Here is a 14354-nt window from a genome sequence, read left to right as displayed (position 1 = left end):
AAAAGGAGTGGCAAGCAGGGTACCTATAATGAACATTCTCTGCCTGTACAGGATGGAAGCAATCTTGGTCACTGTCACAGGAAGGAGCTCGGCTCCTGCTGTAATTAGCTTCCTTAACCAGTGGCTAATTTATTCATTTATAATAAAATTCCTAGTCTAATTGGAAATAGAACTTCCCCCACCTGATCTAGCCTCCCATATTTCTGGTTCCCAAGTAACTGAATCTGAAAACAATGATGCTGAGTGATAGCTTTGGCAACTGCTACTTATTGTGAAAATAAATAAGGGAGGAGAATGCTCCTGGGCTTGTTTTGGGGAAGTTTCAATAGGTTCTTTCTCACTTAGACTGAATTTGAACCACAGATAAAGGCATTAGCCCTTTAAATTACTTTCCTGGTCTCATAGATTTTTCATTCTGAATTTTATAATAACTTCATCTAGAAAGTTTTGTTTTTACTACTGAGTCCTTCTCCCTACTCACTTCATTTCTTCAACAGAGCTCCTTCTATTTTACCTTGAATTTTTATTTCTGAGATTTTCATTAATCTCCCTGGTCTTAATCAGTGGGAAGAGTTCTGGCAAGGGTCCTTTCCAAATGTCACTATGTTATTTTCAGTCAAATATGAAACTTTGAGATCCCCACGGATACCGAAGCACCAGTTGACTGTGTTTTTTCTTTATTCTTCATCTAATTGTGATTTGCCTCTAGAATAGTGAGAGAATTAACTATCCTCAGATAACTTTTGAATCTGAAAGAGATTTCCACCTCCCCAGGACACAAGGTTTTGGATAGGGAAGTAAAATATGAATAAGAGACTTAATGTGGAGCAGTTTCAAATAATCTGTGCTCTGTGCTGCCACTTTAGTCTGTGTCACTCCACACACTGACAAAAGCCCTAAAATAGCTTCAAAGTCAAAAGTGAAGAGCACAGAACAGAGCATGAGCTTCCGTTTCAAAACCCATGAAGGATGTGTGTCATAACCAGGAATTTGCTACTGCCACAAGTTTGCCAAAAATATTTGACAGCTTGCCCTTCCTAGTGAGTATTCCTGATGCCCAAATGTGAATCTTCTCTTGGCACAGTTGGAATTTTGAGCGGGACAACTTTCTGCTATTAAATGCTGCCCTAGGTCTTAAAGGACATGTGACAATATACCCTCTGTACAGCATACCCCAAAAGAACAGTACCCCTACCTCCCCCTAATCCATCTCTGAGTTTGGAAAAAACAGCAATGTTTTCACACATGACACAGGAGCACAAAAACCTTCATTAAGATCCACTGGGCTAAGAAAAGCTAAAGAAAAGACCCAGGGGCATTTCTTGGATAATAGGTAACCCTTGCAAATGTCCTTGACAAACTCATGGGACTTTAGTGTGACAAGGCCAGGGAAGTACCTTTCTTTCAGTCCTATGCTCATTTACTAAGGGAACATGCATATTTGCACACACACACACACACACACACACACAAGACATTTGGTTTACTGCTTATTTAGCTCTAGATTCATTGCCTTACTTTCATTCCTGGCTGTCAAAGATTGCTAAAACGCATAGGGTCAAGCATCATTTGCTCCTCCCACCTAATTCCTCTTCAGTTAAAAATTATTATTTTTTACCTTTTATTTTAACTAGTAACTATTTTGGTTCACATTGAAAAGTTTCTAGCAATAGCAGATTTGAATTTGGGATGGTAAGGACTGGTGGAGGGAAGAGGAGAATGTCCATCAGAGTGACAAACTCCAGGGGGCATTTCTCTCTTCCAAAATGTCTCATTAGGGTCCCAAGACTTGGCCTTCCAATTCCCTGCCTCCTACGGTTCAATTTAATTGAGCGACGGCTTTGCCACGGCACAGTGCTCTTCTGATAGGAGGGTAAACTCATTCTGTCCATCATGACATTTGCTTTCTTAAGGGCCTCACACTACAGTAGCTTCAATAATTAAATGCAGGTCACCTCACAGCCTCCCTGTTCAAGCTTGTCTGAGGATACGGTGGGTTCTTTTTCATAGTTAACTTGGAGCACAGGTTCTTAGAAGCTACTTGTATTGAGACTTTGGTTTGATTGTTGTGTACAACATGACATAGGAATAAACTCTAAAACTCAGCCAAGTATCGATCTGGACAGTTGGAAAGACTGGGGTTTTTCCAATATGGATAAATGGCAATAGAATAAAATTTGAGATTCTGCTTCTGAGCAGTTTGCGTGTCATGGTCAGTATGGTCCAATTGTTATCTGGGAAGGCTTCACACTGGGAAACGAGTCCCTGTGTTTTATTTATTTATTTTTTAAATTTTATTTTTTAATTAGTGACTCACGGTGAGGGTACAGTTATAGATTTACACATTTTCATGCTTGTTTCCCTCATACAATGTTCAAGAGCCTATCCCTCCACCAGTGTCCATTCTCTACTACCAATGAACCCAGCATCCCTCCCACCCCCAATCCCATCCCTCCCACCCAGCCTCTGTGGCAGGGTATTCCACTTTGTTCTCTCTCTCCTTTTGGGTGTTGTGATTCGCAATAGGGGTATTGAGTGGCCATCATGTTCAGTCTCTAGTCTACTTTCAGCATGCATCTCCCTTCCCACACGGGATGAGTTTCTGTATTTTAATGCTCATGGCCATTCACCTCTGGTTGCGATGAGTTTGTCAGAAATAAAACAAATCTTTAAGATGACCTAATAAGAGAGAAGTTCCAGGAAGAACTAAAGATAACTTCACCTGTAGTGTGTCTGTTTTAAACAATTGATTTCTCTGGGGGAAATTGGAGTGATTTTAATGAGCTTGAATTTCATTTAACCCAATGCTGATTTTGCACATTACAGAGATTTGTCATCTTTAAGTAACATGCCAGATGAATACTTTAAAATAGATGCAACTTTATGTGAATTCTCTAAAATATGGTAAAATTTGATTGCTCTATTAATAGCCAAAAGTCCTTGGCCTTGGGGAGGCAGGGTGGCAGCATTTTTAAAGATTCATCATCTCTGCATAATTAGTTGTAAATTTCCAAATATTCAGGCTGAGGAATTAACCAGGAACTGGAACTGTCATCCTTCAGTGTCCCTTTTGATATTGTTCCACAGTCATCATTTCCCTGTGTTTTCATAATTACTGCAAAACCAATTGTTTTTAACTCAACTGTCTTGGCTCTTTGTAATTTGTTGAATGTAATCACTGAAGAAATGTAGTCCTTGTTCAGGAAATTGGAGCTTGATGAGATGAGCATCTTCGAATAACTTATGGCCCCTGTTTCTGATCTCTATGTATCTGGAAGGTAGAGTGCTCAAGCAGGTAGTTGATGCTCTTGAAAATGACCTCAATCGTGAGGGCATCTGTGGATCTTTTTTTTGGGAGAAGTAAAAACCCCAAAGAAAGAGGAACCTGGTTCAGTGCTCTGAGGAATTCACAGTGAGTCTCCAGGCTGCTGAGTTTAGGGTATTAGGGTGACCCTCCCTCCAGTGATGTTTCGATCCTCTGTGTCTGATGAGATTCAGTTGGGAACACGGTGATGTCACTAACTGCCACTGTACCTGTCACTGACCTGGTCACAGACAGTTTAGAGCAGAAGAAAGCAAAACATAGGGACTAACTCCTTTCTTTATACTCATTGGCAGTATTATTTATTAACCAGGTCAATCTGGGCACTTTTAAAGAAAAAATATCTTTACTTCTCTGTCAGATTTCAAGGGCTTAATCTATAGTTTCCCCATTAAAAGTGATTCTCTTCAAACAACTCCCAATTAGGACAGCAATGATGAAAATCAAAGGGACTAGGGACCATTTAGAAGATAAAACAAGCAAGATAGCAGAGTTGCATAGCAGAAGTGTGCTGGGCTATAAAACAAAACAAAAACAGGGCTGGAGAGCTCAGAAAGCTGAGTTCATGCTTTTCATGTAGGAGGGTTTAGGTTTGAACAGTACCACAGGTCCCCTGAGTACTGCCAGAAATAACCCCTGGGCACTGAGCCAGGTAGAAAGATAGAACCCCTGGGTTCCACTATATTCAAAAACATTAAGAAATAAAAGGAGTGTCTACTGGGGAAAAATGAAAGAACCAAAAAATGGAGGTTCCTGAAATGATTTTAATAGCCCCCATGAAAATTCATCATTGAAAAATAAACTAAAATGCTACATTGTTGAGGAAAACCGGGGGAAAAAAGAATGCACTACTTTCTCCAGTATGGTTCTCAGAGGAGAAATATCCTAGTCAGCTTATTTCTGTAGGTGAATGTCCTGGGTCTTTATCTGGAAAAAGAAAGGTCTAGACAGATGGCAGCTGTGTTCATGAGAAGACACCCAGGGCTCTAACCAGTTCTGTGAGTTAGCTGCATATTTTATTCAACACACATAGAGTATCTGTGATGTGCCAGATCCTATGCTAAGTGCAGTGGATGAATGAGATGAAATCTTAACACAAATGAGTCTGCTCATCTTCAAAGGAATACATAATCTCAAGCTGTAAGTAGCAGAACTAAAAGTAGAGTATTACAGGAGAACATACAAGGAAGAAGCGAATAGATGAAGAGACATAGGGAAGACTCCCTGGAGGAGATCCAGACTGAATTAAGTCCTTAAGTCTAGGTAGGAGTTCCGTAAGGGTGAGAAAATAAGATATAGATATAAACCCATTCCAGGAGCAAGGCTACAAGAACAAAGACACAGAAGTCCCTGGGGCCACAAGCTAGTACAGCAGTTAGGGCACATATCTATCATTTGCCTGATCCATGTTCGTTTCCTGGCACCACATGGTTCCCTGAGCACCATTGTGGGTAACATGGCAATCCAGCTACCCAGACCCAAGCAGCATCTCATCCTCTGACCCTTTCACTGAACTTCCACCAGCCCAGCGGAGAATTGCTGACAGAGCTCTGGGCTTTCTGAACACCACTTGGGAGACCCCTTACCAAAAAAAAAACAAAACCAAAAACATCTTCACACCAACAAACAAAATGATGTAGAAGCTGCTAATGTCATTAAGAATTAGGACAGGGCCAGCATTGTCATGAGCACACATCGTTTTCACGACAGATAAAGTTAGGGGGCAAGGCCAAGGGACGTTGTGTACCTTGCAAGAGAAGATTCGATTGTCAGTGGCTAATGGAGAATTCTGGAAGAATGTTTGGCAGAAGAACATGATCAAATTTTTCACTTGGATAGCAGTGGGTAGATGCCTCAGAGGGGCATGAAACTGGCAGTAGGTGACCAGGGCAAGGGACACAGAAAAGCCAGAGGTAGTGCTGATCTGAGGAGGTGTTGTAGTTTGGAAGAGCCAGAGTGGGGGGCTGATGGGAGAATATGGAGGGAAGCCAGCAGAGCCTTTGTAGTGCCAGATGGTGGAGGGTGAGAGAAGCAAGAGGCAAGGGAAACTCCTGATGTCATTGTTGGTGTTGCTAAAATGCTGGCAAGATCAGTTAAAACAGAGTCCAGAGGCAGAGCTTTATTGAGAGAAAAAAAGATATTTTCTTTTGAACTTTGAGCCTTGAGGGAGCTGGCAGCATTGGCGATGATAGTTGGTAGCTGAAGAGAAGAATCAAGAGTCTGGGGGAATAGCTCCAGTGATGAGACATCGCTGATTTGACTTGTTTTAGAGGGGATCCTGGAGGCCACTCCAGTGACAATGTTTGGCCATTGAGGTGGGCCAGCCTTATCTGCTCAGACCTGGATGCAATGCCTTTTGGACTAGGTGCTGGGGAGCCATCAGGTCAAGGCAGGGCAGTGCAGGAGATCCAAGTCAGCCACACCAAAGACTTTATGTTCTCTTACTTTTTACCACTCAGGTCTGATGAGCTTAGCCAAGGGCAGACTTGCCCTCTTTGCATTCACCTAGAGCTTGGGACTCCATTGCCACAAAAATTCTACCGTGACTTCTCCTACATCTTGCACCTGGCTCGCTCTCATTCTCTCCTTAACCTTCCCACCTCTGTCCTTTGCTCAAGCCTGCATAATGCCCAGCTTAGAAAGTAGATAAAAGACCAAACATGATAGCCTCTCAGTATCTATATTGCAGACCATAATGCCCCAAAATAGAGAGTATGGGGGAAATTGTCTGCCACAAAGGCAGGGGAGGGATGGAATGGGGGAGGGTGGATATGGGACACTGGTGGAAAATGTGCACTGGTGGAGGGATGGGTGTTCGACCATTGTATGACTGAAACTCAACCTCAAACATTATAACTGAATCTCATGGTGAGTCAATAAACAAAAAATGCCCTGCTTGGTAAACGAGGGGAGGGGGGCTCTGTGGAAACAACCCTACACAATTCCCACTGCCTGATCCCTCCCCCACTGCACTCCTATATCCTGCTCCAGGCGCTGACTCTGCTACACTAACAACTCGGACTCTTAAAACATTTTTTAAAGTCAAGCTAGAGAAACCAACCTTGAGAGAAAAGACGTGTATTTACTTTAGTATTTCATGGGCCTGTAGGCAGGGCTTGGGAAAGCAGGTTTCTTTCGCCACTTTCATTGTGATTCAAAGAAGCAAGTCCCTGAGAAACCAGGGCATGAGGGGGCTCAGGGAGCTCTGAAAGGGAAACAGACCCCCACCCCAACATGCAGTGAGGGGCAGGGCAAGCTCATAGTGCCTGAGTGCCTATGGATGGGGTGACGGGAGGGTCTGGAGAGTGTATTTTTTTGAAGCCCTGGTGAAGAGAATGTTTCTGTCAAATGCTTCTCCCTCACCTGCAGACAATGTCAGGAAAAGAAGGTGGGATTCAGAAAGGGCAGCTCTCTTGGAGAACATGCAGGCAGGCTTCAAGATCTATTAGCAAATTCTAGTCTACACACTGGCAGCCCCAATACAAAACCTTGTTCCTTAGAAAGAGTCTGAGGGGAGGTGTGTGTGTGTGTGTGTGTCTCTGTGTGTCTTTGTGTGTGTGTGTGTTTCAAGCTCATGTTCACAGGGACCTACAATGAAAGTGAAGAAAAGGGGAGGATTTGCCTCTCACTGTCCACTGTCCTCAAAGCATTTAGGGAGAACAAACTTCTGGGTGAGATTCACTACATTTTGCAGAGGAATAAAAAAAAAAGTGAGAACAATATCACTCTTCATGAAAATGTGGCATCACCTAAATTTTCATCACCTAATTTCTCAGGGTTGGGCCACACCTCGCAGTGCTCAAAGGCTACTCCTGGCTCTGGGCACAGGAGTGACCACTCACTGACAGTGACCCATGTGGTCCTGGGAATTGAACCGGGATCAGCTGTATGCAACTCAATGTCTTACCTCCCTTGCCAGCTCTCTGGATTCTCCTAATGATTTGCACAACTTGTTTAAATAACACAATGTTAAAATATTACCTTATTAAAGTTGACAAAGCTTTCTCATACTCCAATGCTTCTTCAATGGGAGCAAACAAGTTGTCTAAATCTTGATTTTTTTTTAAAAAAAGATGCTCACATTGCCTCTAGGCCAAACCTCTCCCCCATGCCCATTTCACTCTCTCCATTCCCCACTGGAACCCCACCACAGGAAAGGACATAATCTATTTTGGAGACCTATCCCCCTTCTTAATAACAAACTACAAACAGAACCACAGAGTTCCTCCCTGTCACTTCAAGACCCCCACTCACTGGCTCTCTTCCTGCTCCTCCTGGTAGCTCCAGCTCACTGTCCTTCATGGATTTTTCCTCCCTCCCTCTCTAGGGGAGCACATGGGTCTATCTATTAAAACTCCCCTTCCTCTCCTCTTATCCTTGGAACCTAGGATTTTCGATGCTCCCACTTTTGGAACTCACACTGGCATCTCCAAACATCTCAAGCCCAAACCAAGACCCACATAACAAACACTTCCACTAGTTTAACAAAAGCTTCAGACTTAGTATGTACAGTCAGAGACCCAGATGTGTCATCCTATGCCCACACCTCAGTCTTTCTGATTTCATTGGGTAGAACTTGATCCTTTCTAAGAGCCAAAGTCTGGAGTCTTCTTTGACTCTGCTTTGTCTTTCACCCCCCCACCTCAACCAACAATCAGTGAATCAGGTCATATTAATTAGAACTAGTAGCAGATCATTTTCATTCCCTGAATGTGCAGTGAGCATAGGCAGCTGTCAATAATTACATTGTAGTTAATTAAAATTAAGAAAAATTAGAGAAATAAAAGTATGGTACAAGAGAGGATGCTTTGGAAAACTACTGTATAGTTTATTAAAATTAAGAAAAATTAGGGGCTGGAGTGATAGCATAGTGGGTAGGGCGTTTGCCTTGCATGCGGCCAACCCAGGTTCGATTCCCAGCATCCCATATGGTCCCCTGAGCACTGCCAGAGGTAATTCCTGAGTGCAGAGCCAGGAGTAACCCCTGTGCATCACCGGGTGTGACCCAAAAAAGCAAAAAAAAAAAAATTAAGAAAAATTAAAAGAATAAAGGAATAACCCCAAGAGAGAATGCTTAGGAAAGGAAAACTGTGAAAACTGAATGTCAAGGTTCAACTCCTTCTGGGGCAAGTGGCTATGGTACAGGGCAGTGCAGATACTCAGCATGTCATCACCAGTTCTGGAAGCCAGTGCGGCTCACTGCTGCCTGCAAGGCTGCCAGGTTCCAGGCACTAACATCTAAACTTAGTGGCTGTCACTGGCTCTTCATTTTGCTTTTGATTCTGTCCCCACACCACAACAGCCAGAGAAATCCCTCTGAAACATCTTGAATCACACTCTCTTTCATACCTCCACAGGAATGTCCCTTAAAGGTAAGCATGGTCCTTGGAACGGTGAGCAAGACTTTCTGAGTTCTGGCCCTGTTGGCTGATGGGGCCCCAATCTGCAAAATTCTAACTGTCTGCTTGGCCTGAGCCACCTGGTTGCCTGTGTTCACAGCCTCTTTCCTTTCAGCCTCTTCCCAGAGGAGAATGCTTTTCCCCTAGATGCCTTTCTGCCTCAGTTCTCTTCCTCCTTCAAGTATATTCCAACATCATATTGCTTTGAACTGTTTAAATTTTAATATCTCCCTCTCAATCACAGAAGCCCTGTTCTCTCTATTCCAACCTGCTTTTACTTTGTCTTTTTCCAATACAGTTATCTCCTTTCAAAAAACTGTTTACCTTAAGTGTTTATTCATGAACAATATAGCTTTGAATGATGCAGGTCTCCTTAAATGTGAATTTATCTCAATACAGTGTAGCACTGTGAATGTATTTTCTCTTCCTTTAGATTTTCTTAATAACATTCTCTTTTCTTAAGCTTGTTACCATATATAATACATACAGCATATAAAATATATGCTAAGCTACTCTCTGTGCTACGAGTAAGACTTCTGATCAACATCAGGCTATTTATAAGGCTTTGGGAGAGTCAAAGGTTGAACATGGATTTATGACCATGGAAAGGGCTGGCATCTGACCCTCTGAACTGTAGTTTAACAGTATTTGCTTATTATATGTTTACAGTCTAACAGGGATATTGGTTCATTTACTTACAGCTAGAAAAATGACACCAAAGATACTTTCAAATAAATGGGTGAAATTTTAGAGCTGGGAGGATACTGGACATCATTCTTGGATGAGCAGCCATCCAAGAGTAGGTCAAGCAGATGAGATAACTCAAAGTGGACCCACAATAAACTTGAGGGAAGAACCTGGAGTAGACTGTCCTAGTCCAAAGTGTCTTCACAAGACAAGCCCATGATGATGAAGGGGACTATTTATCCCTTCTTTGTTACAGTCAGAGAGACACTGACAAATCACAGAGAACAAATAGGGTCAATCATCTATCTCAAATGCCAGGGGTATTTTCTGCTTTGTTTTTAGTAAGCCTTTTCATGATTCAAGCTTCTCTCTTGCTTCTCTGATGAATAGTAGAAAGCCAGGGACAAAGTGCAGGCTCAGGTTAATGGCTATTTTTTGTTTTGTTGTTTGCTTGGGGCTAGGACTTAACCCATCAGAGCTCCAGGGCTCCAGGCTGTCTGGGATTAAAGCCAGAACCTCACATACCAAGCATATGACTTGAGTCACATCTCTGGCCCGGACCGGTATTCTTACATGCTGATCTTAAGATCCCCTGTATCTCAAACACTAAGACTCTTAGAAAATTGAAAACATACATGGTTGATAGCTTGCCTTTTCCCCTCTAAAGCATATTATCAGTTATTTTTGAAAAAGTCATGGTTTCATCATTCAACTCGTAAATTACTATTTGAGGAAAACATTGATTAGCAAGGGAATAAAATGATCGTCTATTACATCACTAAAATATTTATGACATTCAGAATGAATCAGAAATAAAGAAGATCCCAGATTACATTTGTATACTCTTGTATCTATAAGAATATGTCAACTGAATATACAATTTGTAATGCCTTGGGCTGATGGTTTTTTAACTGCCAATTCTTATTCCAAAATATACATAAAGTGAGGGCATTTCAATCTCATAAGCAAACCTGTCATTATGGTATAGCTAACAGGTCCTGAGTTGCATAGTATAGCATATTGTTAGCCTGTGAAACTCCATCCATGGTTCACTAGATGATTTAAATTTGCCAAAGTAAGTAATTATGAACAAAGTTATCATTATAGCCATTCCTTCATTACTGAGATAATTCTATTGGAGACTTTTGGTGAAATGCTTGAACTAAAAATAAAATCCTTACACACTACAATGCGATGTAATGGAGATTATACCAGAAAACAAATTGATGCACATAGATAATCTCTGTACGTACCCGAAAATTAGATCTCAGGAGAGATGTGAAACGAAGATGCAGAATTGAGGGAGGAGGACAGGGGAGGCAGCGCACAGTGAAAGGCATAATCAATGACTCAGAGAAAGAGCAGCCCCATGTGTCTAGCATAATCCCGCATGCAAGCATTACCTGGGATGGTGCTCTTCATTGCTTTCACTAATTTTCCCCTTCCAGCTCCAAAACCATTATTTCCAAAGTCTGGGTCACTCTCACTCTCACTGCCACCACTGGCAGAATATGCACACATCCGGGGTACCTTGTTCTAAATGAGTAATATGACACCAATAAGATTAGTCCCCCTATGAAAAGGGAGAGCATCCCCTGGGGATGCGAAGCAGAATCCCACTCTCACAGTCTCAGTTTGAGAACCACTATCCCTGTGGAAATGCCTCACATGTGACTGATGTAGAAATGGGGCCGGTAATAAATCCATTGATCACACTCTGCCAGTGTCTCAGGCACAGGAAAGTCCCATTTATCTGTCTTCATTTTGTTCATATTCTTATGGGGGTCTTGTTTTTCTTGAGTCTATTTTGAGCTGGCTGTTACAAACTGAGTGGCTTATTTATTGAATGGATTTCCTTATTGGCTTTCAAGTATCAAAGGGAATGAAAAAGATCAACCTTGGGAACACAAGAATGCATGTTTGCTTAATTTATAATGTTCTTAAAATCCCCCCAAAACAGAAGTTTTTAAGAAAGTTGGCAACTGCCAATCATATTCTATCCTCAGATCTACTTGGTAGTGAATGCATGAGGAGACCCAGACTCCACGTTTGCTCACTTCACAGAGAGCCTGGCCCTCACAGATGCTGCTGGAGTGGTGAATATGTGGTGTTCAGGAATTTCTGGGAAGTTGATTCAGTATGAACAGGTTTGCTTCTGCTTGTATAAGCAGAATACTGGATCACGACTATACTTGTGTGTATCCTCAAAGGTATCTGGGGCTATCTGTAATTTTGCAGGCTTACCTGCTAGAGTCATGCTATACCCACCTAGGTAGTCCAGGTACATATGTATGCAATGGATCTTGAGAAGTTTTTTAGTTAGGATGTCATTTGGCTATTAGAAAATGTAGGTTTTAGGATGTAAGCTCCCTTGGCTGCAGGTATAAGCTCTATAAATTACTCACTTCCCTATTCCTTCACTTACTCACTGATCCATACATTCAGCAGATATAAGGACGAATGCTATGTCCATACAGTTTATAACAAGCTCTATATAGAGGTTCCGGTAATCTATCAATCATTTTTATGGAGGATGGCATATTGGCCCGTATGCTTCCAGGATACTCACATGTCTAGAGTCTTAGCAGAAGCCAAGTAATTAGATATGATGAGAGCATTTTTTTAATCCCTCCATTTACAAACACTATGGAATCTGGGTACTATGCTGAGTATTAGAAATATAAAGCTCATCCCGTGTATACCAAATCAGACATTGGTCAGCCATGGGAGATGGACACAGTTGGGTGTGGTCCTCCAGGTGATTCTGACACTAGTCAATGTTGGGAACCCCTTCTTAAAGGATTCCTAATATTTTTATATTTAAAATAAGACATGATAGAAAACACCAGTTTCCTTTTGTGCCCACTTGTTCAGGAAACCATGCTGAGTGAGGGGCTTTGATATTAGATGGCTGTCCCAGGTTCAACTTCCTAGTGACCTTTCACTGGACCTCAAACATGGTTCAGAATCTCTGTGAAGTTGTTCTCTGATGTAAACTGAGACCATGGGGCCAGAGACCCTTCTGGTTTAAGGTTCCAGTGCGATCAAAGCTGAAAGAACATTTAACCAAATGGGCTGGGCAGGGGTGTGTGTGTGGGGGGGGGGATTACAACTAATATGCGTATCTCCTTTTCACAGCTAGGTTTAAATTCTAGAAGAAATATCTGTAGGGGTTTCTTATGTCATATTTAGAGCCAAGGAAGAGCAGCAAATTTTAAGGAAAAGGCTGGAAGCTCTGGTAAAATAGATGCAAATCCTTCCTCTGACTTTCTCAGTGTTGAGTATCATCAAACTCCAAGGAATTCTAGCCTCAACACAAGTTCTAAAATGGGAGCAGGTTGAATATGGTCCAAGAAACCAATGGGTGAGGGCATGAGCTATTAGATAAAACCTTAAGGCTATTCCCAGATACATTTCTATACCAGGAGGCCAACAAGCCATCTCAGCAGGAAGGGTGACCAAGCTAAAGCAAAATGAGAGCGGCTGAGGAAATGCAGATCTCTAGATTCTGGTGTATCACTGGGACACTCAGGGTTTCAATTTGTTCTACCCTAAAATGAGCCTAATTATACCTGCTTTACCTGTCTCATAGGAAGCAAGGTATAGGTCAATATAACTGATGAGATCATGAAAAAGTATTCCATCACTCTAAATAGTGTTCCTATTGTTTGGGGAAAGTACATGTCTGTTCCACATCTAGCCAGAGTGCAACATCCATATACCAAGAGTCTGGGTGCACAAATGGTCTGAACTCCTGGTGTTATTTAATAATTCAGAAGGAAAAAAGTCTGGGGCATGATTTTTAATCCACTTATCCCTCAACAAATTTGATTTAAGATGAAGTCTATCTCAAAGGTGTCTGAGGTCACTTTCCACAGTCATGAGCCCCCTCCTATTGGCCGACCTCTTACCTGGGTCTCTGCAGCCCTGTCGTCACCTCCCCTCTCTGGAAGAGGCTCACTGGCCATGGCATTTTCAGCATATTCAAATGAAGAGCAGGCATGAGGCCTGGGCTCTGCTTCTGGCTGCTTTTGGGATGCCACTTTTCCTAAATGAGGAGATATATGAGAAATCACAAACAGCTTTTTTTTATTCTTTTCTTTTAAAAATATGATTAGGGAGGGAAGTTGGGAAATATTCTAAAATAAGAAAAAAGGCTCAAATATGATGAAAGATGCATTTTTCATCACTCCATTCCCTATAAAATTGTGCTCACTCTTAGTATGCATGTATATCCAGGATAGCCATTTTGAAGCCTCAAAGGCAAATTGACCTTGGGCCTCTTTGCCACAAATATAGACACACCCTTTATGCTAGTGTTGTAGTGGGCAAGCCATTTGGGAAATACTGATTACTCCCCAAATAAAGCCATTCATTCAACAACAAACAAGTCCTTTCTTGGAGAATTCTCAGAGATCTGAGTTGCTAATGGGAACTGACATAATTTCCAAAGAGAGGATTTGGAGTTGCAGCCTTTGCCAAACATGCTTAGGCAGGGAAACTTTATTTCCCTCGAATACTTGGTAATAATATACTTTGGAGAGATGATGTCCTCAGGAAGCCTCTTTTGCAGGACTGTACTTTTCAAGTATCATCTGGGCTTTTGTTTCAGTGTAGATTCTGGTCAGTAAGATCTGACCAAGTGAACCTGCATTTCTAACAGGTTCCCTGATGGTGTGGACATACTGGCTCATGGATCACACTTTGAGTAGCAAACTGTAATATTAGCAGGGACGATCAAAGGAAGCTCCAGCATTATCCATAATAGTAGACTAACTTGCAGAATGTATTCCTTCCTCACTCCAGAAACAGGATCACTGTTATAGCCTCCAGCCTCAATGATTATGAAAGGAACATGCTGTGATAGCCTCTTGACAGTATTTTGCTGGTGAGCAGAAGCAAAGTAATGGCATTTTCATTAGCCCTGTGAGAATTGTACAGTTATT

At 41.9% G+C, this 14354-nt stretch overlaps 1 protein-coding gene across 1 annotated transcript in view; it reads right to left on the bottom strand.

Annotated features, from left to right (window-relative positions):
• The window catches only part of NCKAP5 (NCK associated protein 5), a 1232229-nt gene that overhangs the window by 125121 nt on the left and 1092754 nt on the right, over nt 1–14354 (bottom strand). The window contains exons 17-18 of the mRNA XM_055122815.1: nt 13320–13456; nt 10812–10944 (exon numbers count right to left, since the gene is read on the bottom strand). Coding sequence (XP_054978790.1) covers nt 10812–10944; nt 13320–13456 — 270 coding nt within the window. The remainder of the gene's footprint in view (nt 1–10811; nt 10945–13319; nt 13457–14354) is intronic.

This window comes from Sorex araneus, chromosome X, assembly GCF_027595985.1.
Source record: "Sorex araneus isolate mSorAra2 chromosome X, mSorAra2.pri, whole genome shotgun sequence".
Classification (NCBI taxonomy): Eukaryota; Metazoa; Chordata; class Mammalia; order Eulipotyphla; family Soricidae; genus Sorex; species Sorex araneus.
This window is presented reverse-complemented; position numbering and strand designations above follow the sequence as displayed.